The following is a 22,434-nucleotide window of genomic DNA, read 5'->3' as shown; positions in this document are numbered from 1 at the left end:
AGGGTGCCTTCACACCTACCGTATTGCAGCAGAAAATCCGCTGCGGATTTTCTGCTGCGATACGGTAGGTGTGAAGGCACCCTTAAAAACGCTTTGCAAAGCGCCACAGAGGTATTACACAAGCACATAGGCAGCGATACGTCTCATGAGGTATCTGCCCGCCTCTTCTGCGCTACATAAAGCTTGTATTTCCCGGTTCGCTGTATGCCCGCCCCTGATTGGTGGTTGCGCTCAGGGGGGCGTGGCTACTCACAGGCTTCGTTTTCTATGGTCAAGACGCGGAAGAAAGAGACATGAGCTCTTTCCTCAGGAATCTGATTCCCATAGTAACTGGGACACGCCCTCTACGGGGAGGTGGGGTCTAAACTTGAGTTCCTCCAATCCGGTTACTGCGCTACAAGTTCGTTTTGTGGGCGGGGCCATAGCGAATGTTTCAGAGCTGATTGGCCAAAACTTTATAACGATTGGGTACGCTTTTTGGCGGATGAGGCGGGCTCGGTAGCGCCATGTTGAGTCTTGTAAGTGACAGTTAAGTACAAAGTATGGAGGGGACCGACGAGGAGCAGCGGAGGCAGAAGCTGCAGGCCGGCAGGGAGAAGGTGAGACTGCTGGAATGTGGCTGTGAGGCGGATTCCTCTGTGCTGCTGTGAGCGCCTGCTGCCTGCACTATGGTGCTGTGCGGAAACTTCTGCCACTACTGTCAGCTGCTGGGCTGCAGGGTGTATGTGTATGGGGGTACAGGGTGTAGGTCTATGGGGGTACAGGGTGTATATCTATGGGGGTGTATGTCTATGGGGGTATAGGGTGTATGTCTATGGGGGTGCAGGCTGTATGTCTATGGGGCTGAAGGGTGTATGTGTATGGGGGTACAGGGTGTATATCTATGGGGGTACAGGGTGTATGTGTATGGGGGTACGGGTGTATGTGTATGGGGGTACGGGGTGTATGTGTATGGGGGTACGGGGTGTATGTGTATGGGGGTACGGGGTGTATGTGTATGGGGGTGCGGGGTGTATGTGTATGGGGGTGCGGGGTGTATGTCTATGGGGGTACGGGGTGTATGTGTATGGGGGTGCGGGGTGTATGTGTATGGGGGTGCGGGGTGTATGTCTATGGGGGTGCGGGGTGTGTGTCTATGGGGGTGCAGGGTGCGTGTCTATGGGGGTACAGGGTTCTCCTAGTCCCGGCTGTAGATGTGGGAGGTGGTAGTCATTGTGTTACAGAGAGAGCCTCCATACTGACCATGGATTAGATGTAATAGGCTTACTACAGCACATAGACATCCTATAAGCCAGTGATCTTCAACCTGTGGCACACCAGCTGCTGCACACTACAACTCCCAGCATGCCCTGACCTAGTAAGCCAGTGATATTCACCCTGTGGCATGCCAGCTGCTGCAAACTACAACTCCCAGCATGCCCTGACATAGTAAGGGAGTGATCTGTAACCTGTGGCAAACCAGCTGCTGCAAACTTAGCATGTCCTATTGGCCTTCAGCTGCCAGGGCATGCTGGGAGTTGTAGTTCTGCCACAGGTTAGAAACCAGTGATGAAAGGGGCTCCCCTGTTCTGTACAGGCAGATACTGTTCTAGTGGACTGGGCTGGAATCCTGTATAGGAGGACTACAAGGCCGGATGGGGGTAAATGTTCTATTCAAAATCTTGTTTAGAAATCCCTGGTGTGCCGAGTGCTAAGATGAGCTAGAAAGGATGAGAAATTGGCAGTTCTGGAGTGCCATAGGCTTGATGTTCCCACCTAACGTTTTATAGTCAGTTATTCGGGCCCTTGCGCACTGAGTAAAAGAGACGATTTTTACAAGCGGAGTCTGCGCGGTGGATTCCGCTTGTCATTCTGCCTGTCTTATTGCTTCAATGGGATTTCTGTGGGTGCGTCTTCTCTCTGCTCCAAGTATGAACATTTTAATTCTTTGAGTGGAGGGCAGAGGTGCATGAGAAATCCCATTGAAGCAATAGGACAGGCAGAATGACAAGCGGAATCCACTTGGATTGTGCTTGATGTTATGATCTGTAATGTAGATTTTTAAATCCAGAGGATGTCATTTTTTACTGCAGAAAGCTCCTGGATCTAATGTGTGTGTAGATCCAGTTTCCCAGAACTGGATCCAGCTTTTCCTGGCAGGCATAGTTGAGAGGCAGACGGCTGATAAGCTGCATGCAGATTAAACAAAGCGCTTCTTAGGGCCCTATTACACGGGGTGATTATCGTGCGAAAAATCGCTATATCGTTCGAATTTAAATGATGATCGTTCTGTGTAATTGCAGGCAACGATTGAAAAATCGTTCGTATGTCGTTTGATCATTAGATCTGAACCTAAAATTATCGTTAATCGTTTGCTGTAATTCCACAATCGTTTGCTCAAGTTCCACATTTTTTCACTAATCGTTTACTGTAATTGCACATTGTCCATTGTTTTCATTGAGATCAGAAGGAATAAACGATCATAGTAACGATCGTATCTAACGACCATCGTTCTGTGTAATATGGTGAACGATTTCAGGTTAACGATAAACAATCTTGTTTGCAATCGTTAAAAATCGCACCCCTTAGGGTCCATTTACACAGAAAGATTATCTGCCAAAGATTTGAAGCCAAAGCCAGAAACAGACTATAAACAGAGATCAGGTCATAAAGGAAAGACTGAGATTTCTCCTTTTCAAATCCATTCCTGGCTTTGGCTTCAAATCTTTGTCAGATAATCTGTCCGATAATCTTTCTGTGTAAATGGACCCTTATGCTGGGTTTACACGGAGCGATAATTCGCCCAATCGTACGATTAACGATTTCGAAGTAACAATTTTTGTTTTATAACGATCAGCGTTTAGATGGAACGATATATCGTACAGAAAATTCGTTTTTCGATCGCTTAAGCCTATCTCGCACATAGGTAAAATCAGTGAACGACTGATTACACGGAACGATCAGCGAATTTTTTGCAAACGACGATTTAAGAACAAGTAAAAAGATCAAAATGAACGATTTCTCGCTCGTCGTTCGATCGTTCGCTGCGTTTACATGTACGATTATCGTTCGAATTCGATCATTATCATGCAAATTCGCACGATAATCGTTCCGTGTAAACCCAGCATAAGTTTAGACGGGTGATTCTATCTGTCTAAGATTCTGTACTGATATTTACCACTATATCCACACAAAATGCTGGAGTAAATTTCAGACAGACAACCTTCACTGACTGCCCTTGCCTTTACTATGACACGTCAGAAGTTGTTGAAATGATAGGTACTCTTTATAAAGGGGATACCCAACTGGTAAATATTGGTGACCATCAATGGTAGTTCAGCTTGAGATCTGACCCCCAGCCTCCCAAAAAATCAGTTGGGGTGGGGCTAATGTGTACTGCAGCCTCTTTATTGTTTACCTATCCTTACATTGTGTTACTGTTTGTAGAAGTGTAACGATTTGTATTCCCTGCAATTGGAACTGAGCTGCACTAATGCACCATGGCCACTACACAATGTATGGCGCTGTCTGCTCTCTGTATGTGGAAGCACCATGACTGACCATTGATCTGTGAGGGTGTTGAGTGTTAGACCCCCTCCTATCACACACGCATTGGCCGTCTTAAGGAAATCAGTCAAAATAAAAGTCCTAGAAAACCACTGAAAAATCATGGATTACCAAGGTTCCCTCAGCAGCAGCACATGCTAAGTCTAATGCTGCGTTTACACGGAGTGATAACTCACCCAATCGAAATAACAATGTGTTTTTTATAACGATTAGCGTTTAGACGGAACGATGCATTGTTTGAAAAAATCGTTATTGCTATCGTTTTAAGATCGCTTAAGCCTAGCTCATGCATAGGGTGAATTGGTAAAAGACTGTTTACACAAAGCGATATGCGAATTTTTAGCGAACGACATACGACTATTTGAGAACATGTTGAAAGATCAAAATGAACAATTTCTCACTTGTCGCTTGATCGCTCAAATGCGATCGTTATCGCGAAAACTCAAACGAATCTTTCTGTGTAAAAGCAGCTTAAGTCCGCTAGCAAACAACTCCCTCAGCTTCTTAGATCTCTGAGAGGAGGGATATTGGGGATAACAGCAGTAACACCGCAGGCCAGGCTTTAGTAATTTGCATATACAAATGTGGCGCTTTTCTTCATGGCCTCGGAGCTTAGAGGAGCAGCGCGCGTTGAGCTCAGCTGAGTCTCTGTAGAGAGGGAGAACTGTTTTTTGCTTTGATAATGACATCAGTGACATTTATAGAAAGGTTGGGACATGTCCTGCTTTGTTTTCCTCTGTAGAGTATGCTCACATAGCTTCTTTGTTTTGTCTGTTTCCATAGGGCATTTGTATGTAGAAAATAGCTTATGACTGGTAGCAGCAGGGTGTGTGGGATTTGTAGAAATGGCGCCCCCCCCCCCTCCAACGATACATAAGAAACGGCCGCTATACACATTTAAAAAAAAGACCTGCAGATTCTAAAGGGGTTGTTCACCATTTTTTTCCCTTTTGAAATTAACAGGTGATAAAGATTTGCAATTTACTTATCTGAAAAAGATCTCAAGTCTTCCATTACTTATCATCTGCTGTATGTCCTGCAGGAAGTTGGGTAGTCTTTCCAGTCTGGAGAGCAGGACAGGTTTTTATGGGGCATTTGCTACTGCTCTGGACAGTTCCTTACATGGACAGAGGTGGCAGCAGAGAGCACTGTCAGACTAGAACCAATACACCACTTCCTGCAGGACATACAGCAGCTAATAAGTACTGGAGGATATTTTTTTTTCATAGAAATAAGTTACAAATCTATATAACTTTCTGGCACCAGTTGATCTGAAAGAATTTTTTTAAACCCCTTTTAAATTTTCATTAGGATTATGTAAGCCATTGATGCATTGTGTATGTATTGTTGTGTGTGTGTGTGTGTTTTTTTTTTTTTTAACTTCAAGGCGGTCTGCAATATATGTATATGGTCAGTCTCTGAAAAATGTAAGGTATCAATCTGGGGTTTGAGATGGAAGAGTTTCCCAAAATGCAAATCCAGCCTTCAGTCCACAGGATTCCACTGAAAAATCAAGGGATAAAAACAAACTAACTTCTGTATGGAGTATTGTAGTTTGCTGTGCTATTGATCATGTGTCCTACAGTTCATAGACTTCAGTGTTGGAGATGGTTTCATAAGAGCCCTGAAGCTGGGCCAAGAACCTCATCAGGGTTGTGTAAGTGAACACAAGAGCTAAAGACATTTCTAACAAAAGTATAAGACAACGTTTGTGTAGCAGGAGCACTTACTCACTGAACCACCTGTAATCTGCCAGGTATCCACTATACGTACACATTGGTGTTATATGGCTCCTTTGTGCACTAAGACCAGCACAATGTATATGTCCTATATGATTCTACTTCTCCATGGATAAACCATTACAGGAGAGGCAAAGTGGTGCATCTGGCTTAAAGCGTTCCTGTCATTCAAAAATTTGACATGGCACCAGGCGTGGTGGTGGTGGTGGGGGGGGGGTGTAGGCGGTCATCCCATATCCACAGGATAGGGAATAACTACCTGATTGGTGGGGGTCTAACTGCTGAGACCACCGCCATTCACAAGAGCAGAGGTAATTTGTTTAATGAGCGAATGGAGTTGGCACTGCTCCATTCATTCACCCATAGACACTGGTGTGGTGGCTGGGCAAGCCTGCTACCACCCCATTCACTTGGGTCAAGGGGCTCCTGTTCCACTGATCTATGGGAAATTATGTTGAATCTTGGCATAACATCTTTGTCTGGGTTTAAAAAACATAAAAACATGCCCACTATCTTTCAGAAAAAGAAGTTATAACAAAAATAAACCTTTTTTTTTTTTTTTTCAATTCTCTCCATTGTTATGATCACCTGTTTCAGGCCCATGTCTGTATGGCACAAGCCATGCCTGTGTAATATATAAGCAGGTGAACATGTAAATCCCTAATCCTTCTCAATCTTCTTATGACTTATCCGTAGTGAGATGTTTAGGTTACCATATGTGATTTTCATTGGAGAGCCGGGATTTCTCCACTCTTCTTCCCGAGCTGTCTTCTCTTTATTTGTTTGGGATTTTCCACTTGGGATATCCTCTTTTATAATGCTTGTTCATGGACGGCATCACTCCCAAGCTTAAGGATGATGTTGCACAGGTTTCCCTTGCGTCTGTGCTCCCCTCTGTTTATGAAAACGATGAGCGTCTTGTGGCCCTGTTACCTGTTCCTCAGTTACCTCTCACTCTATCTATCCTTTACCTTCCTGTGCAGCTTGCTAACTTCAGACAGCGCAAAACAAAAGGGGAAAGCTCAAAGGCGCAGAAAAAGTCGCAGAAGAGGAAGAATAAGGCTGTACACGCGAATGACGTTCCGAAGGAGGAGAGCACGTTAACCAAAGTAGAATATGCAGAGAGGGATCAAGTGACTGGGGCTGAAGACATCACAACAGAGGTACCTGCTCACATAACTGTTAATTCATAAAGGGGCTATCAAGGCTTACAAAAACATACCCGCTTTCTTCTAGAAACAGCACCGCTTTTGTCCTTGGTTTGGTTGCAGTTTATTCCATTGAAGTGAATGAAGTTTATGGAGCTGAATTGTAATATCACACACAACCTGAGGACAGGGGTGGTGCTGTTTTGTTATGTAGGTCAGTAATATATATTTATATAGTTAAAAAAAAAATTATCATATGAAAATAATTATAAAGCTGAAACTGATGATTCCTTTTCTTTCAGTAGAGACTTATCCGCCTTATCCGCCCATTTAAAAGCTCTATTACCCTAACAAGCTCCATAAATGTTTCTTTTAACAGAGCATGAACAGTTTATTGGATGCGTCTGAATTGCCAGACAAGACTACAGACCTGGAAGCTAGACTTGAGCCAACACCAGATGACATGGATAGGTTTACAGATGGCTTCACAGGCCCACAAGCACCACTGCAAGAGAATTTGTCAATTGATCTCTTACAGGAGGTACTGTAATTCTTCATATGACCATAGTTTGAATGCAGTATATTTTATATTTGTTAGATTATTTTAGGGTGAATTGTTGAGACAGAGATAACCTTTTAGATAACCTAGTCTTAAAGGGTATATTCATCATGTCAAGGGCCGGGCTTGCTTAGGTGCTGCAGCACAGGATTTGGAGACTGGGCTTGGCACCCTAAGCCAAGCTCTGTATATCAGGGCAGGGAGGCGGACCACGGAGGAAAATTTAGTTTCGGCAGCTCAGCCCGGCCTCTTGACACTTGAGCTTGGAGCGGAATTATTACTTTGTGGCAAAACTATCAGCACTAATTCAGAATAACTAATTTTGAATATGTTGGGATTAATGATTATTTACAATGATTGTTTATATAGGTGATGCAGACAGCAGTGTGTGATCGGGATGGAATCATAACCCAGTTATCCAGTAACTTGCAGCAAGCACTACAGAGTCATGAGCAAATGGAAGCAGAGGCTCTAGGCCTATCCAGCCAAATCCAAGCTATTCAGAGTCAGCTGAAAAATGTGAGTATTACAGCAAAGTGACAGAGTTTTGTTCTTCAAAGGACTGCAGGAATGAAGGTTTAGTACCTGTAGTTTTCTTTCCACTGGCATCTCAAACATTTACCGTGTCAGTGTCCTATGACATGAGTAAGGAACTCTAGAATTAATGGCCAAACTGGTTCCAAAAGTATAAGTGTATTTGCATCTGCACATTTTTATTTCATATCTATATTTATATATATTATTAATTATTTTTTTTTTTTTTTAAATAAAACAGAACTAGCACTGGCTCCAAAAAGGTGGAGGCCTGTAAAGCTAACCACTAAATTATAATTTATACTTGTATAATACTTTTATTTAACCCAATAAATAATAGTTCTGTAGGAAAAAAACTGTATCAAAACTGGCAAGGTATAATCTGATGCTAGAAATGTAAAGAAACTAGCAAGAACTCCCAAGTGATTCATCAGTTTCTCGATCACACACCCTTCTCTAAAGTCGAGTAAAACTAAATATCATCCATTGTCTTCCATACTGCTTTTGCATGCGAGTGTGCTATGGAGGAAGAGGATATCTTCTCTCTGTGGGCAGTGAATAGGAGACTTCCTACTGTAAGCCACAGTAAACTTCAGCATACTCTTCTGAGTACTTTTTACTGCTACAGCGAGATCCAGCACAAGTATCATGCAGAGCATATAAGCCTTTAGATTTGCTTTACAGATGTACTATTATTGATACTTGAGGTGTCCCTTTTCCCTTTTTAAATAAATGGTTTTAATCAATCACATTCTGGGTGTTCAGAAACCCACTGATGGCTAGATATAGCTGGGAGAGGGAGTGCATGGGAGTTCACTTCTCTCTCTGGCCCCCTGTGATCTCCATCTCAATGCACAAGACTTAGGCTGGGTTCACACTACGTATATTTCAGTCAGTATATTTCAGTCAGTATAGCAACCAAAACCAGGAGTGGATTAAAAACACAGAAAGGATCTGTTCACACAATGGTGAAATTAAGTGGATGGCCGCCATATAACAGTAAATAACTGCCATTATTTCAATATAACAGCCGTTGTTCTAAAATAACAGCAAATATTTGCCATTAAATGGCGGCCATCCACTCAATTTCAACATTGTGTGAACAGATCCTTTCTGTGTTTTTAATCCACTGGTTTTGGTTGCAATATGAGGACCACAATACTGACTGAAATATACTGAAGGAAATATACATATACTGATTGAAATATACGTAGTGTGAACCCAGCCTAAGGATGCATTTACACAAAGATTTATCTGACAGATTTTGGAAGCCAAAGCCATGAATGGATTTGAAAAGAGTATAGATCCCAGTCTATCCTTTATGACCTGATCCCTGTTTATAGTCTGTTCCTGGTTATGGCTTCAAGGATCTGTCAGATAATTCTGTCTGTGTAAATGTACCATAACTTTATGGATTTATGATAGAGCCTGTCTTATGCAAGGATTTGGGAAGTGACCTGCACAGCTGCCGTATTTAGAGATGGGTTTGGGCCTGAACATAGTGGAAATAGTATGATGTGCTGTTAAATAACTATTCCCTTTTCATTCCTCCTTTTTTTTTTTTTTTTTTTTTTTTTTTACACTTTAAGGCAAATAAACTTTTAAAAGGCAAAAGTCCAGGAAAAGCAGAGCTGTATGAAGCTCAACAAAAGTTTTGCCTGCTCCAGAGCAGTCTGATGAACCAAACAAAGGTCATGAATCAATTAAACAAACGAGCACAAGCACTAGAAAGGGAGCTGGAAAACTCTCAGAAGGTAAGAATAAGTCCAAAAAGTTATTCTGTACAGTGTATAAGATCAACATTTATAGTATATGTCTTCACGGATAACTTACTGGCAATATGTTGCCCTATAGGAAACTAAAGAAAATAAGAACCATGTGGCAGAACTTGAACATTTGATGCAGGAGCAACAGGAAAAGCTGGAGCAGTCTGAAAATTCAGTGTCTCTCCTGCAGCAAGAACTTTCTGAAAGAAATCACGAAGTCGCTCAACTTAAACATAAGAGTTCTGTGTCCATTCAGACCGACTTCTCATTGACTAACCTTGGTGGTGGAGATTCTACAAGTGATGCCAGTGAAATAGACAAAGAGTCTCTAGCTGCCCTAGTTGTAGATTTGAAAGAAAGACTTGCAGAATCAGAAACTCTTCGGGAGACTTTACGCATGAAGATAGATGAACAAATGCAGGCTTTCCAAATGGAAAGATCTTCCTGGGAACAAAAGCACAATGACATGGTAGCTAATCTTACTCTGAAACTGCAGCAAGCAGAGGAGATTGCAGCTCAGGACAAGCATGAGAAAGACCGTCTGAACCAAGAGCTTCAAGATCTGAAAAATAATTTAAGGTTAGAAGCTGAAAGTAGCAAAGCCTTAAAACTGCAGCATGAGAGAGACCTACAAATGTATGATATGAGGCTACAGAGCCTGGAAGAGGATAAAACAAAACTGAACCAACAGCTATGCAGTATCTCAAAAGATCAGGATGCCGAAGACTATTTTTATGATGAGGTGACTGATAAAAGAAATATAGATACAAAAGTTGATTTTAGACATGAGTTGGAAGATCTTAAGAAGAACCTGAGCAGGGTTAAAGCCAGAAAAGAACTTGAGAATTCAATAGCTGTCCAGCTTCACAAAGCAGAAGATGAAGTTGATCCACCAGCATTGACCTCATTGGACAAGTACTTGATCCCAAGTGTCCAAGGTGAGATTTATGAGCTTAATAATAGTCGAGAAGACTTAAGCGAACACAGTAAGTTTGAGCTTGATAGTGACTTTATACTGGAGCAAAGTTTCAATTCTACAATGGAAGGAAATATGAATCTTCTTTCTTCTCCAATGCCCATCACTGGTGTCCTAGCAGATGGTGCCACCTTAGGTACTCTTTTAGATCCAGAGTCCTTTGCTGTCTATCTTACCAGTAATACTGATAATGAGAATGCTGAGCTTAGTCCTGTACAAGCTGAAGACTTGGTTCAGAAATGCACAGCCCTAATGGAAAAACTTGAGGACAAAGAACAACAGTTACAGAAAAGCTCTGAGGCTTTGGCTGAGGCCTTACAGAAGTGGAGGGATGTGACCGCTGAGCTTTCCGCTACAAAACTAGAACTGGAGGAGAAAACTAATAAAGAATACTGGGAAGAACAACAGAGAATGTTAGAGGAAATAAAGTCAGAGAGGGATAAACTAAGAAGACAGGTAACAGACCAAGAACAACAACTTAGAGAGGTCCAGGAACAGAAATCTGTGAACGATGAGAAGTTGTCACATCTTGTAGAAGAGAAGGCTACCCTAGAAAGAAGGTTGTCCGCTGTAGAGAAAGACTTGGAAAAAACCCTTGAGTCGTACAAAAGTCTAGAGATAAGCCATCTTAATCTTACCCAGAATTTTCAGAACTCTGAAATAGGTCGAGAGTCTGAGCGTCAGGAATTTGATAATAAACTGAACTTAAAAGGGGTAGAGCTGCAGCTACTGCAAGAATCGATAAGCGCCAAGGAGGCAGAATTTTACCAGAGAGAGGAGAACCTGCGGGAAGAAGTTGCCTTACTAAGGCAGGTGAAGGAAGAGCTAGAGAATAAGCTGCGAGAAGAGGTTAGTAGAGCAGAGTTTGTCCTGTGAGTTTCTCCATTTTAAACATGGGGTAAAGTGTTTGTGTTTTTGTTCACTTGTTCTTCAGGTCAGTCGTCTGAATGCAGAGTTTGAGAAGAAGATGGAGGTTTCTGGCCAGAGCTGGAAGGAGCAGATTACATTAGTAAAGCAGGTAATTGACACTGAGCAGTAACCTTAACACACAGAATTCTTTGTCCTTTGTTTTGTTGTATGAAAACTTTGTTGACTTGTCTTCTACAGGAGTATGAAGGTGAAATTGTGCTTCTAAAAGACAGTCATGAGAGAGAGCTGGAAAAGATGTCTTTAGACCTGAACTTAGAGAAACAGAAACTGGAGGAACTTCAGCAACAGCTAGAGAAAGTGCATAGTATAGAGACTGAGCAGACCCAGGTATGTCATAGAATTTTAAAGTTTAACGCTCTCTTCATTTATACAGTTTTTAAAGTAGTTGCCCAGGTATATATATAAAAAGATGGCCTTTTTTTCTCCAGAAACTGCACCATTCTTGTCTATGTGGGTATGGTTTTGTAGCTCTGTTCCTTTAAAGCGAATGTACCATCAGGTACATTCGCTTTAAGTATTACCCATGTATAGAGTGGTGCCGGTGCCGCTGTCTTTTATTTGAACTGCGGCCCGGTTCCCATGTACGGCACCGTTCTATTCACGGGTAGCAGGCCAGGGGTTTCCTCTCACTGGGGGCCAGCTACCCGTGAATAGAATGGCGCCATTCTATACATGGGTAATACTTAAAGTGAATGTACCTGATGGTACATTTGCTTTAAAGTGAATAGAGCTGAACTGTAATACCACATGCTACCTAAGGGACAGTGTTTGTGCTGTTTTTGCAAGAAAGTAGCTGTGCTTTTTCTAGTTCTGAATAACGACATTAATGCAACCTTTTTAACCCTTTGCTATGTTTCATGTTTAGTCAGCACACAATATGGAAATGGAAGCCTTGCGTCTTAGTCTGAACAACATGCACACTGCACATCTTGAACTCAGTCAGTCGAACCTACTTAAAGAAAAGGATGATGCCTTGGTACAGTTGCGTGAGCGATTAAATGACAGGTGGGCACAAGAACTAACGATCCTCCAGAGCAAGAATCAGTTTGAAGTAGAGCATATGCGCAATGAGCACAGTCAAGCTTTAGAGAATTTACGAGAAGAACTTTCAAAGGAAATCTCGCAACACTTGAAAGAAATCGAGCTTCTAAAGGAGAAACATGTAGCAGAAACATTGGAATCGGAAGCAAGGCACAGGAAAGAGGTTGACTTGATGCAAAAGCTCTTTGAGGAGGAAAGACTTGAGTTGATTGAGAAACAAGAGAAGCTTCGAAAAGAATTTGCTCAGGAAAATTTGCAGAAAATGGCAGAGGAACTCAAACTGGTAGAAGAAGAAAGTTTAGCTAATTTGTCAAACTTAGAAGACCTACATATCGAGAAGAAAGAGGAGATGCTAGCTCTGCATCGAGAAGAAATGAGACAGTTAGAAATAAAGCAAGATGAACTTTCCCGGAAACTTAAAGATGCTTCAGAGGAAAGTGACCTCAACAAAAAGGAGATGCTACATTTAGAAGAACAAAATGACAACAAAAGAACTGCATTGAAAGAAACAATTTCTAAACATTGTGATGAGATGGAACAAATGCAAAAAGAACTTTCAGCCACTTTACAGCACAATGAAGAGCTTTCAGGCCAGATCAGGTTGCTTTCTGAGGAGCATGCAAGCACTATATCAAAACTACAAGAGCAAAATAACAAAGAAAGAGAAATCCTAGAACAGGATCATTTTAGCGAGAAACAAGACTTGGACAAACAAAGAAACCAACACGTCCAGGAGCTGGAACAACTAAAGAAAGAGCTTTCCCAGATGGCCAAGCTACATCTGAATGAAATCGACCAACTTCAGCAGAAACACTCAGCAGAGTTATTACAGCTACAGGACGCTCACTCAAAGGAGATGACGGAGCTTAAAGATCTTCTCACCCTGGAAAAACAAGACTGGACAAGGCAGCAAGATGAGAATGCTAAGAATATTTTGCAGCTGGAACTGCAGTGTGAAAACATGGAGACCTTAAAGAATACTCATCTTCTGGAGAAAAGTGAGTGGGAGAAGCAAACAGAGCAGCAGTCTAAACATCTGAAAAGATTGAATGAAGAAATTGCACAGCTTCAGGAAAAGCATTCTGAAGCAATGACGCAACTACAGGAGCAACATCGCAAGGAAATAGAAGAAATACAAGAGCAGCACATCCTGGAAAATGAGGAGTGGGAGAAGCAGAGAGACCAGCACTCCCAGGAATTGGATTTTCTGGTCAATCAGCATTCACAGGAGTTGAAACGCATTGGAGAAGAACTACTACAAGACTCCTTACAGAAACAAGAACAACATTTCAAGCAAATAGATCAAATACGAGAAGAATGCTCAAAACAGGTATTAGAGCTACAACAACAACATTGTCTTGAAATCCAGCGACTGAATGATATTCATATCAAAGAGAGAGAACAGTGGGAGAAGCAGGCTGATTCTCTTCAGCAGATGCATAGTCCTAAAATACTCCTGGAAAATGATACAGAATCTAAATGCCATCACCAAGGACTGCTTAAGGAAGAGGCTGGTCTGATCGAAGAGAGTCATGCAAAAGAAAATATTTTATTTGAGAAAGTCGAACAACATGGTGGACAACTAAACTACACAGCAGCTCTGCATTCTCAAGAAGATACTGCACAGCTTATAAAGGGACGAGATGTGCAGGAGCTGCAGGATGAACATAAGAAGCGGACGGAGGCTACTGCTGAGCATCGTGAACATACAAGAGAGTCCAGTCCCCTGCTTCATATGGGTAAAGTATTGAATATGATCAGAGTTCAAGTCATAAATACTGTTGTGTCTATACTGTGTTCAGCGTTTCCTTAAAGGGAGCATATGACTATGCTAATGCTGCATGAGTCTTGAGTTATTGGCACAGTCCCTGGTTACTACTTCCCTTCCCACCAACCTTAAACTCTCCCTGTTTGAGTATATGGAGAGATCTATCACTCAAGGCAAGTGGGGCAGGCAGAAGCCATCAGGGGCTGTCCGAATCACTTGTTTAGGCTGCATGAAAGTAATAGTTTAATGCTGTACAGTCTTAGCATGCCGATTGTAAAGGCTAATTTGGATATGGTAGCGTTTCTGTTTAAGGCTTTGTTCAGACACTGTAGAAACAGTCGTTCCGCGTGAATGGCCGTTATCTAATGCTACTAATGTCCAGAATTCATGATCATAAATTCTGGGCATAGGTATCGTTGAACAATGGCTGTTCACGGGGAGCGGCTGTTTATACAGCGTGGGAACATAGCCTTATAGTGTATTCCTCCCAATAAAACTGACTTGATGATTATGTTGGTCAGTATTGATACAATAGCTGAAAACCCCTAAATCGACAGGATAGGAGACTCAGAGGCCTACTGCCATGCACTCTCCCTTTTAATAGAAAACTATAGAACGTGCAAGAGGAGTTGCAATAAATGTTGTCTCCTATGAACAGCATTTATTGTTAATGTAGATCGAAAGGGCTCCAATTGATCACGCGATTGTCTTACTGATGGACCGAGTGGAACAAAGGAAATGTCTCTATACCTGAATAAGGCCTGATTCACACAGTAAACTTGTTGTATATCGCAAACTGAACTCTATGGGACTCCCTGCATCATAATTTATCATGATACAGTGACCTCTGGAACAGTTAAAGCACTCCGCTATTGGGCTGACACAGCTGTGTCAGTTCAGTAGCGCAATGCTCTGGCCATTTGGGAGCTCATTGCATTATAATGCAGGAAGTCCTGACAGAGACAGATTTCAATCCTTGATATACAATAAGCTGTATATCATGGATGTGTAAATCTGGCCTAAGATTGCTTAGCTCTATACTTGACTACCTTTTGTCAGGCAGTTGAATGGAGCTGCACTGCAGATGTCTGACTGCCACTCCATTCTTGACCACAACCAATCAGATAATCTTTAACTCCTTTAAGGGAATATACTTGCTTCTTACCGTATTTCCCGGTGTATAAGACCCCTGACTTTTAAGAAAATTGTCAGGGGTTCTACTGAAGCCCTGTTGCAGTCAGGCAGGGTTAACTTTAGCTAAATTAAAAAGCAAACAGTTAAAGGGGTTGTCCGGCGAAAAAAATTATTCACAGAATAACACACATTAAAAAGTTATACAACTTTGTAATGTATGTTATGTCTGTGAATGGCCCCCTTCCCCGTGTTTCCCCCCACCCACGCTAGACCCGGAAGTGTGGTGCATTATACTCACCGCATGTCGTGTCGTCCACGGTCTCCGATCGTCAGCAGTGACGTCTTCTTCGTAAGTTCGGCGGATCTTCCCGAGTGCCGGCCGCCCTCTGCAGCGTCATCCGAAGCTCAGCCGCGATTGGCTGAGCATAACTGTGCTCAGCCAATCGCGGCTGAGCAGCTGATGACGTGGCCGCGTCATCAGCCGCTCAGCCGCGATTGGCTGAGCACAGTTATGCTCAGCCAATCGCGGCTGAGCGGCTGATGACGCGGCCACGTCATCAGCTGCTCAGCCGCGATTGGCTGAGCACAGTTATGCTCAGCCAATCGCGGCTGAGCTTCGGATGACGCTGCAGAGGGCGGCCAGCACTCGGGAAGATCCGCTGGCCTCCCGAAGAAGACGTCACTACTGAAGATCGGAGACCGTGGTCGGCACGTGACAGGTAATGTATAGCGCACCACACTTCCGGGTACACGGGTGGGGGTGGTGGGACACGGGGAAGGGGGCCATTCACAGACATAACATACATTACAAAGTTGTATAACTTTGTAATGTGTGTTATTCTGTGAATAATTTTTTTCGCCGGACAACCCCTTTAACTCACCTGTGACCCATTGCCGGCATCCGTGCTACTCCTGGCCCGTTGCCGGCGCAGGCAGTGACGTACACTGCCTGTGCTGGAGATCCCTGAAGCTCTCCCGAGCCGCCAAGCGTCTCATCGGATAAGCTCTGAGACGCTCGGCTGCCGGGAGAGCTTCGGGAAAATGACAGAGGCTTTGGTGACTTCTGGCGCCTCTATCATTCTCCCGAAGCTCTCCTGGCAGCCGAGCATCTGTGAGCTTCTCTGACGAGACGGTCGGCTGCTCGGGAGAGCTTCGGGGATTCCCGGCGCAGTCGGTGTGTGTCGCACTGCCTGCGGCGGGAATGGGCCGAGAGACACGCGGATGCCGGGTACGGGCTCCAGGTGAGTTAACTGTGTGGGTTTTTTTTTTTTTTTTTTTAAATAGTGGTCACCCCATACGGTGGGGATGTGGACATTTTTCAGCTCCCCCACCGTATGGGGCAACCATACCCTGGATATAAGACGACCCCCGACTACTAAAAAGATCTTTCTTAGTTAAAAAGTCGTCTTATACGCCGGAAAATGTGGTACTTATAGATAGGGAGAATAGTAGCTTGACAGACTGCGTTAAGTGCATGGACTAACAGATCCACATGCGGTGTAGATACAGCATATGAAATTTTCTATTTACTAATCTTTCCTCCCCCCCCTATTTTCATTAGTACTTGACCATGGGCAGCCAGAAGACATTGCACAACTGCTGGAGAATGACGTTCTGAGTGACTGTGTTACCAAGGGAAAACAGTATCAGGTATTGAGTCATTGTCAAGTATTTTCTTTGTTGTACATATTTAGTTATTTCACTGAAATGCGGATTTCTCTCAATAGACAAACACAAGGTGGATTAATTATAGTGAGGTCAAAATTACATCCAGTGAAGAAATTCATCTTTTATGGTCCCAGATTGACAGGTCCAGAGCAAGTCGTCAGGAACTTAATGGTAAGCCTTTTATTGCTGGCTGAAAACTTGCTGACTCTCTAGTCTCCTCCTTCATAGGTGTATATTAAGATATCATATATATTTTTATTTTTAGATCTAAAGGAGCAGCTCGTTGCCCGTTCCACGCAGTTAGAAGAAATTGAGAGGATGAGGAGAGACTTTGAGCAGGAGAGACTGCTGCTTAAAGCTGAACACGAGAAGGAGATGGAGGAGCTTAGGATTTACTTTGAGCAGAAGTCCAGCGCTGCAGAGGAGACATACAGAGAAGAGCTGGAGATTCTACATCAGCGTCTTAGAGAAATGAATGATGAGGAAAAGGTGGAAATGACTCCCCTGAACTGTTCTACTTTGACTTTAGAAGAGTCTTTTGAAAGTGAAAAGCTGTTTATTCTGCAACACTTGACAGAGCAGCTGGAGGAACACAAGGTTAGTCTGGTGTATATTCTATTTTAGTTTAGACATGGTTGTACTATATTTTGCACCTATACACTTGCCTTATTCATTTTTGCACAGGAAGATCTTGCTTATTCACAGCTTCATATTGAAGCAAAGCACAAGCAGGAGCTAGAAAACCTGCGTGCAGCTCTGACCCTGCAGTACAAGGAGGATATAGTAAACCTGAAGAGTGACCTGACTGAGAGGTATACAGCTGAGATCGAGACCTTAAAGAAGAAGCACTGTATGGAACTGGAGCAGCTGAGGGCCCGATTGTCTGAGGAACACATCAGAGGTGAAATATGAAACCCGGGAATTTATTCCACAATTAGATTTTAGATTTGGGGAATATCTGTTGGGACAAAGATGTCTAAAATGAAGTACAGTATACCTTTTATACCTAGGGGTACATTACACCTGGAAACAAGTTTATACACATTTATCTCTTGCAGTGACGCTTGTAGGTGAAACTTCAGATTAAAACCATTACTTTTAAGCAACTATCACAAACTACTGGCTTATTTCCTATAGATGTAGTGGGATAGACCATGTAAATCTCTACTGGCGAACTGCTGGTGTATAGAACAAAAGCTTGTTTGTCATTAATAATGTGAAAGGGGGAAAATGAAGGGCTCCATACTGTAGGATGTGGAGGTGCTAATGTTGTGGGATATTTTTTTTTTTTTTTTTTTTTTTTTTTTTAGAGATAACACGGATGCAAATGCAAAACACCAATGACCAGATCTCTGCTGCAGAGCGGCCGCATGATGTGAAGATTTCAGAGGTTCCCGCCACTGATCATCATATACCTTTAAAGCAGCCGGAGAAGGCAAGTTTAGTGAAAAAATTCATACATTTACCCTATTTCCATACTAAATATAATAAGCTCTCAGAGCTCTTATAAACTACTTTGCTTACTTTAAGGGCCAGTTCACACTGAGTGAACTCTCCGCTGCGGAATCCCGACAGCCTCTGTGTCATACTGGCAGTCTATGGGAGGGGTCGCACCTCCTTTTTCCACGTGGAAGAATTGACATATCAGTTTTTCAGAGCGGAGAGGCGTGGAGAGAGGAGGCACACGAGCCCTCCCATAGACTGCCAGTGGCAGTGGAGGCTGTCAGGATTCCGCTGTGAAACTTTCTGCCAGTTTTACTCTGTGTGAACTGGTCCTAAAAGCATTGAATTAAAATAAATAAATAAAAATATTATTATTTATATATATATTTTTTTAAATTTATATTATTTTTACAACTAAAACTGTGCGTTTTTTTTATAAGCAAATTGTTGTCGTTTTTTTTTTTTTTTTGGCTTCTGCAGTTTGCATATATCTGTAGGTGGTCAATGCAGTTTTGCAGTCCCTTGATGGCCAAAGACTTCTAGTAATGAGTTGATCCATCACATATTCACTCTACAGTGACATGGAACATGAGTACACAGGACTGTATTATGGAGCCATCATGCTCATGCCCTTAAATGTTTTGATGCATGATTAGCACCTAATGTAAAAAGCTATCAAAATAATTGATCCTAGTCCTATATTCTATGCAGGATTCTAAAATGTGCCAAACAGATTGTGAATCTGCATCAGATTCTGGTGGTGAAAAACAAGAGCAAAGCGATGGAGAAGTGCTGATGTCACGGCTGGATGCATTGCGGGCTGTCCATGCTAAGGAGCTGGCAGATGCCAGAGAAAAGATGGCAAATGACTTGGAGGAACTTGCAAAAAGGCTGAAAGTAGAGAAAGAGATTGCACTGAGGGAAGCGGAGGAAAGGTGGGCTACAGTATTCTCATGCAGGTTTTCATTGTTCGCATTGAGTGAGCGTGTGTGTTACATGGCAAATAGCCAGGTGGGCATATATGTCACAGTGTATGCAGTGTATAATAGTATTTGATGTATACTTGAAGTCTGCCTAAACTTTTATACAACTTCCGGCATGTCGTAGCTTGTTAGAAACAAAGGGATTGAAGTGCTCAGCTGTGCACAGTATCTTAGTTTCTTCTCACCTTTCCAGATGGAGTACAGGTGCTATAAGTCTGTATGTGTTTCTGAGACCTCCTGAAAGTCGAGCAGACACCAGAGGGCACAGCTGAGCTCTTCTGCCCCTTCGTTTTAGCAATTGTTGGGGGGTGTCATCAGCTTGGCCCTCACTTATCACAATTTGTGACATGTCAGAAGTTGTATAATTTAGGTGCATATTTTTTTTTTTTTTTGATCGATTTGCCATATTCAACTCTATAGATTCCCAAGGCTCTACAGTGAATGACTGACAAACCCTCACTGATCAGACTTTCATCGTCTATCCTATCACTTATGTTGGGTGTCAGCTTTACTAGAAGTTTTGAATCCTTTTATGAACCATGTAATTTAGGATAACGTTTTAAATTAATCATTGTCTTCCTCTAGGATTGCCCAAATATGCTTGGAAAAAGCAAAGCTACAGGAAGATCTCCAGAGAGAAATGCTAAAGAGAACGGCCTCTGTGGGATACCAGGAGGTTGGTAATGATGATCCTAGCTTGCAGTCAGAAGATAATCTCATCTCTTTTAAAGCTGAGGAGGCGCACCACTATCAAGAACCTGGTGATGGAGACTTGCCCTTAGGTGTTCCAGATGATGAGAGAATTTCTGATTGTCTATCAGAACTGTGTTCTGGTACTAAGCTAAATATCAGTCTGTCAGAGCTGCAAAGCCACCACAAGAAGGAACTGTACACTCTGTTAAAAGAGCTGACTCAAAGGCACCAAGAGGTGCTACGTACTCGTGATCTAGAGCACGAAGCTCAGATTCACTCTCTAGACGCTTCACATCTGGTAAAGCTGGACACCTTGGAGTCTTCATACCTGTCAGAAATACAGACGATCAGAGATGAACATGCAGTTGCTGTGGAAGAGCTTGAAAGCTGCTTGTATAGCCTACTCCAAGAGAAGGAAAAAGAGGTTCAAGACAAGTTGGAAACGTCCAGGGTGCAGTGGTTACAGGAACAAGAGCAGGAGCTGCAGCGTCTGCGCCAAGAGCTGGCATCTGTACAGCTGGAGAAATTCCAGGCCATGGCAGAAGAGCTGGAAGCTGCCCACAGGGTAAGGAGAAACTTAGTGTCACTGTCATTTTTTTTTTTTTTTTTTTGCAGAAATCAATAGTACAGGCTCATTATCAGAAAATCTTGACTCTTTTACATCAGTCAGGCCCTGTCTGTTCTATGGAGAGGGGAGGGAGGATGGAGATTAGTCTGCAGCAGAGAGCAGAGAACAAAGGATTACACAGCGGGAACTATGTGAAAGCTGGTATTCAGAGGTCAGAGAGGGCAGTGCTGACCTCAGAGGATATAGCCCTGCGATGTAGCTGTAAATTTACTATTTGTCCTGTTTTGGTACCTCATCTCCCTCCACCCCTCCCCTCTCCATAGAAAATCATAAAGACAAGGGGGAGAGCTTCAAACTGCTTTTTCACAACAAAAAATGAATTTTTCGGCTAATAAACCCCATTACAAAGTTTCTTAAAATCGCCTGTACTATTGATTTCTGCAAAAAAATTTAAACCGTGACACTTATATAAGTTATATATCTGTGTAATACCAATATGTGTATACAAACTACTAGAATTGGAGTGTGCAAACAAGATTGATGTCTTGGGTACAGGAAGTAAACAATATATATCCTTTTATTGTGTATCTATTCTTATATTGTATATATCTATTCTTATATTGTACTCTGCCACCATGGAATCTTAAGATTGTAGGGTGAGTGACGTCTGTTTGCTTTTATCTTCAGTTGAAGTGCTTTGTTACGGTTCTTTTTGTGTTAAAGTGAATCATGGGTTTTGTTCTAACCAGTTCCAGCATTTCACCATTGTTACAGGCCCAGCCCCTTACCTGCCAGGTGTCTGCACGCTCCCGAGGGATCTTGTTGCTAGGATAGACTATCACAGCAGGTGGCTCATTACACCTAAGCCCTGGCTACCTGACTTCTATCAAACCGGTCATACTAGGAAATAATGAGGAGACTAGAGAGAGCCAAAAAGCCTCTTTATGCCATGTTCACACATTCTGATGTCGCCATAACACACTGGTTTTGGCTGTGATTTTTATTTTAGAAACGTGGCAAAAACTGTAATGTGTGAATACAGCTCCAAAAATATGCTTCCCCGGTGTGGATGATATTTCAGATTTTTCTGGTTTGCCCACTGTGTGGATGGGGTTATGAAGGTCTGATTCACATGTATTGTACTGAAAATTGCCATTATGGCTCCCTAGCGCTGCCACTGTATTGTGCTCCATGTGACATTTACTCCCATTATTGAAACTGTTCGCGCCCATCTGGCTATAACGGAATTGTCCAGCAAATTATAAAGTTACAAATCTCAGGAATGGCGGTGGGGCGTATCAAGGCATTGTAAAAGGAGGGTTTTATAACTACTTAATGGTAGTAACAGCTTAAAATATTTTTTTATTTTTTTCGTGTGCATTGGTACAGGCTCTTTTTTTTAATGCTGCCAACAATAGATCAGTCAACAACGGATTATAGTGTCTGTCAAATAGATGAGGTGCAAATACTAAGTCTAAGATAATTGTATAGGAAACCCAACAGTTACATAGTTAATAAGGTTGAAAGACAAGAGTCCATCAGGTTCAATCTAGGGAAACCGTACTGTGTGGGAAGGCAAACCGCCCCATCACAGGGAGAGAACTAAAAGCCCCCCCCCCCCCCCCAATCCAATTAGAATAATCCCTGGATCAACCTATCACCGGAAGTCTAATGCCCATAACTTGTAATATTATGATGTTCAAGAAAAGAAAACAGTGGCTGGAACTAGTGGGTAAATTGCATGAAAAGCTTTGTTTGGTTTTTGAATTGCTTAAATCCTTTCCATGTGACTGTCACTAATGTGATTGCTGTGCCTTCTGCATGCCCTAACCCTGACATGAGAACATGAGTTACTGTGTCTCTAGGCTACAGAAATACCTGGGATTCCACCTGGTAGCAAAGCCTAGCTAATGCATGGATTGTAGTAATGTTTATGGG

The 22,434-nt window shown here is 42.5% G+C and overlaps 2 protein-coding genes across 5 annotated transcripts in view; one reads left to right on the top strand and one right to left on the bottom strand.

Moving 5' to 3' along the window:
- The window catches only part of C9H21orf58 (chromosome 9 C21orf58 homolog), a 42,429-nt gene extending 26,900 nt beyond the window's left edge, over nt 1–15,529 (bottom strand). Inside the window, exon 1 of one of the 3 annotated variants that reach the window (XM_069983093.1) lies at nt 15,440–15,529. The gene's annotated coding sequence lies outside the window, so the exon portion shown is untranslated. Of the gene's footprint in view, nt 1–253; nt 311–15,439 lie in introns of those variants that run through there. The other 2 variants (XM_069983092.1, XM_069983094.1) reach the window with 2 other exon arrangements.
- PCNT (pericentrin) overlaps nt 387–22,434 on the top strand; it is a 63,188-nt gene continuing 41,140 nt past the window's right edge. For both annotated transcript variants that reach the window (XM_069983088.1, XM_069983087.1), the window contains exons 1-16: nt 387–599; nt 6,269–6,448; nt 6,813–6,974; nt 7,362–7,511; nt 9,116–9,280; nt 9,381–11,117; nt 11,203–11,286; nt 11,376–11,525; nt 12,064–13,978; nt 16,703–16,791; nt 16,869–16,980; nt 17,075–17,406; nt 17,494–17,710; nt 18,120–18,244; nt 18,964–19,187; nt 19,821–20,493. In XM_069983088.1, the coding sequence (XP_069839189.1) occupies nt 543–599; nt 6,269–6,448; nt 6,813–6,974; nt 7,362–7,511; nt 9,116–9,280; nt 9,381–11,117; nt 11,203–11,286; nt 11,376–11,525; nt 12,064–13,978; nt 16,703–16,791; nt 16,869–16,980; nt 17,075–17,406; nt 17,494–17,710; nt 18,120–18,244; nt 18,964–19,187; nt 19,821–20,493 (6,372 nt within the window). In that variant the 5' untranslated portion in view covers nt 387–542. The remainder of the gene's footprint in view (nt 600–6,268; nt 6,449–6,812; nt 6,975–7,361; nt 7,512–9,115; nt 9,281–9,380; nt 11,118–11,202; nt 11,287–11,375; nt 11,526–12,063; nt 13,979–16,702; nt 16,792–16,868; nt 16,981–17,074; nt 17,407–17,493; nt 17,711–18,119; nt 18,245–18,963; nt 19,188–19,820; nt 20,494–22,434) is intronic.

Source organism: Dendropsophus ebraccatus, chromosome 9, assembly GCF_027789765.1.
Source record: "Dendropsophus ebraccatus isolate aDenEbr1 chromosome 9, aDenEbr1.pat, whole genome shotgun sequence".
Taxonomy (NCBI): Eukaryota; Metazoa; Chordata; class Amphibia; order Anura; family Hylidae; genus Dendropsophus; species Dendropsophus ebraccatus.
This window is presented reverse-complemented; position numbering and strand designations above follow the sequence as displayed.